Below are 2,593 nucleotides of genomic sequence, written 5' to 3'. Positions count from 1 at the left end.
CTCATTTAGTCTTTAACTTTTTATGCTCTTCTTGACAGGGAATATTTAATTTAAGAGATGCTTGTGTAAATTATCAAATACTTTTAATTTAGTTAAGTGCTTAATGATCATTTATTTCTTCTGAGAAATTAAGTGCATCGAAAATATGTTTCCTTCTTTTGAAATATCATCAATGTTATACGAGCCTAGTTTCACATGCGAAAGCATCACCAAAGAGATAAATTACCTGTTATTCATAATGGCCAGTTTAAATATTAGTTATACGTAACTCAAAATGCGCAATTCTTATTAACTCACAATCACAGGAACAGTTAAAATTTCGCTTTTTGACAGACCCGCGAAGATTTGTATCCATCAAATTCAAAAAATTAGTTGTGTTACACCCCTGTTCATATACTAAGTCAACGTAAAAACTAGTGGCCAAGAATCGATACAAACTACTGTTTTTTTTTGTATAGCACTACCACACTACACTACTTTCTTAAAAAAAAGTAACACATTTCACTGCAAACTACTAAAAAAAGTGGCGACTACAGTAGTTTCACTAATTGTAGTGCACTGCTTCCGACCACTGGTTAAAAGCAGTTTGGCCTTGAGAATGTTAGTCATAAACAGCAAACAATATATGATAAGTGGTTGAATAATGTTCATCCTCTGTCGTTAAATATCGAGCTGCGCTACACATATACTACTGCTTCTTGCTCTATTCTGAACTGTAAATTCACTTTAAATGATTTTACACAAATAGGCTGATCAGTTATTTGGAATCTAAGTTGTACTTCTTTTATTCCCTTTTATAACCATGAGAAATGATGCTGCTGTCTCTATTGTATTTCGGACGCTTTATGCTGTGTTCACATTTCATTTGAGTAACTCTTATTAATTACTTATTATATTAGCTAAGACTAAAATGTCTTATATATATTTGAAACTTTTCTTAAAACGAGTCCATAGTAATTCCCCTACCAAAGCAGCAATTGACAGAAGGTACCCAGCAGTTAATAGCAACAAAACACCATATATGTCTTGAATACATATTGCATAGGTTTTTCCAGTAAATGTTTTTCGGCTTTTCAACATCACCGTTTTGAACTCGTCAGATTTAATCTTCTCATACAACCCCGCTTTTTTTATTCGAGATATCATAATGTTCAACTTTCTTTCGCAGCAAAAACCTTTTCTCATTGCGATACCTACATGTGTAGTCACAAGTGTATTTTCTGAAAATACAACGTTCTTATACCCTTTGTAAAGTGATTGTAACGTCAAAAAGGACGAAACAGTAGCAGTTCTATCATCAACGGATTTATTCTGGTAATTCTTCACTTGGAAGCTCCACGAGTTCTTTTGAACTAACTCACCTACATTTCGCAATTGTTCGTCCTTAGAATGCAAAAGAAATGGTAAAATAAACGACCCTAAAGTCACTTGGCATTTCAAATGACCTCTCAGAACTGCTCTGGAAAGGTCATTGAATGTCCGCAATTTAGGCTCATAGAGAGGTATACTTAAAAAGGACAGAAGAACAGCACAGTAGCTAAAAGAAATAACCATGGAAAAAATCAAGCACAGCAAAATGCAAAATTTATGCATTGATTTTGTTTGAGTGTACAATGGTTGCTTCAGCAAGCTGCTAAATACTTTTAGCAATGCTGCACTATACGTTTGACGCTCAGGAAGGAACAATACATGTATAAATGGCAATATAAGTATTACACTTATACACGACAACCACACGGTCAAATCAAACGGATATAGGTACACAAAAAGAGAAGATATTCTTTTTGGGGCAGGTGCCGCAAATTTTACTGGCTGATCAGTATACGGAATCGAAAAATTTACTGCTTGCGATCTTTCCTCAGTTATGGATAGTTGACTGATTGCCAAGTCAGCCTCTCCTCTCTGTACCATACCCATTAAACCAGTCCAGCTACCATTGTCCGTTTGTTGTCCCCATTGGCCATCAAGAGGCACTTGGATTTCGAACGGAGTTTTCATAGCGCTCATCAGTAAATTAATGAATTTACCGTCTACTCCCGATAGCTCTGACTGTCCTTTCTCATTTCTCGTCACATTTAGGACTTTTGTTACTAAAACAGCAATTTTCAACATTTGAATTTTTGTTATATGGCAATAGTTAAAGTAAATTATGGCTATTAGAGTATACTTTATAGCATTATAACCCAATGGATGCTTCACTTATTTTTATGTCTTTTTCTTATGCTTTACGTAGAGGGGCTGCTCTACAATGTCCATAAGTAAACAGATTGGTTGTAAAATAACAAATTGTGTTTATTTTCATGAAGTAAAAATTATTTTGATATCAAAATTCAAAACTGAACTGTCTATTGATTATTGCTTTAAAAGTATTTTTTTTAAAAACATCTGTCTGAAATACTGCAAGAAAACCATACGTGTAAGTTGTTAGTTTGCAGCTATTTCTTCAACTTTTTTTTTTATCTCCATTCTTTTGCAAATGTTAGACTCAGCTATTCACTTTTTCTCTAATTTTTGATTGTTTGCGTCAATATTATTCACGATAGTTTGCATTATTATGACGTTGTTGAATATTTTCCCAACACAATTACAAGCA

General features: G+C 33.7%; 1 protein-coding gene across 1 annotated transcript; it reads right to left on the bottom strand.

The window, feature by feature from the left end:
- Positions 1 to 915: 915 nt before the first annotated feature.
- On the bottom strand, positions 916 to 2,112 carry LOC139426638 (probable glutamate receptor). Its single transcript, XM_071186059.1, has one exon. The coding sequence runs from the start codon at positions 2,110 to 2,112 to the stop codon at positions 916 to 918; it is 1,197 nt and encodes a 398-aa protein (XP_071042160.1).
- Positions 2,113 to 2,593: the final 481 nt, after the last annotated feature.

This window comes from Parasteatoda tepidariorum, chromosome 1 (genome assembly GCF_043381705.1).
Source record: "Parasteatoda tepidariorum isolate YZ-2023 chromosome 1, CAS_Ptep_4.0, whole genome shotgun sequence".
Taxonomy (NCBI): domain Eukaryota; kingdom Metazoa; phylum Arthropoda; class Arachnida; order Araneae; family Theridiidae; genus Parasteatoda; species Parasteatoda tepidariorum.
Note: the sequence above shows the minus strand (reverse complement) of the source record. Positions and strands in the feature narration are given on the sequence as shown.

What these genes read in the sequence shown, in the direction of transcription:
- LOC139426638 (XM_071186059.1), bottom strand. Translation starts at nt 2,112, where the DNA reads ATGTTGAAAATTGCTGTTTTAGTAACAAAAGTCCTAAATGTGACGAGA.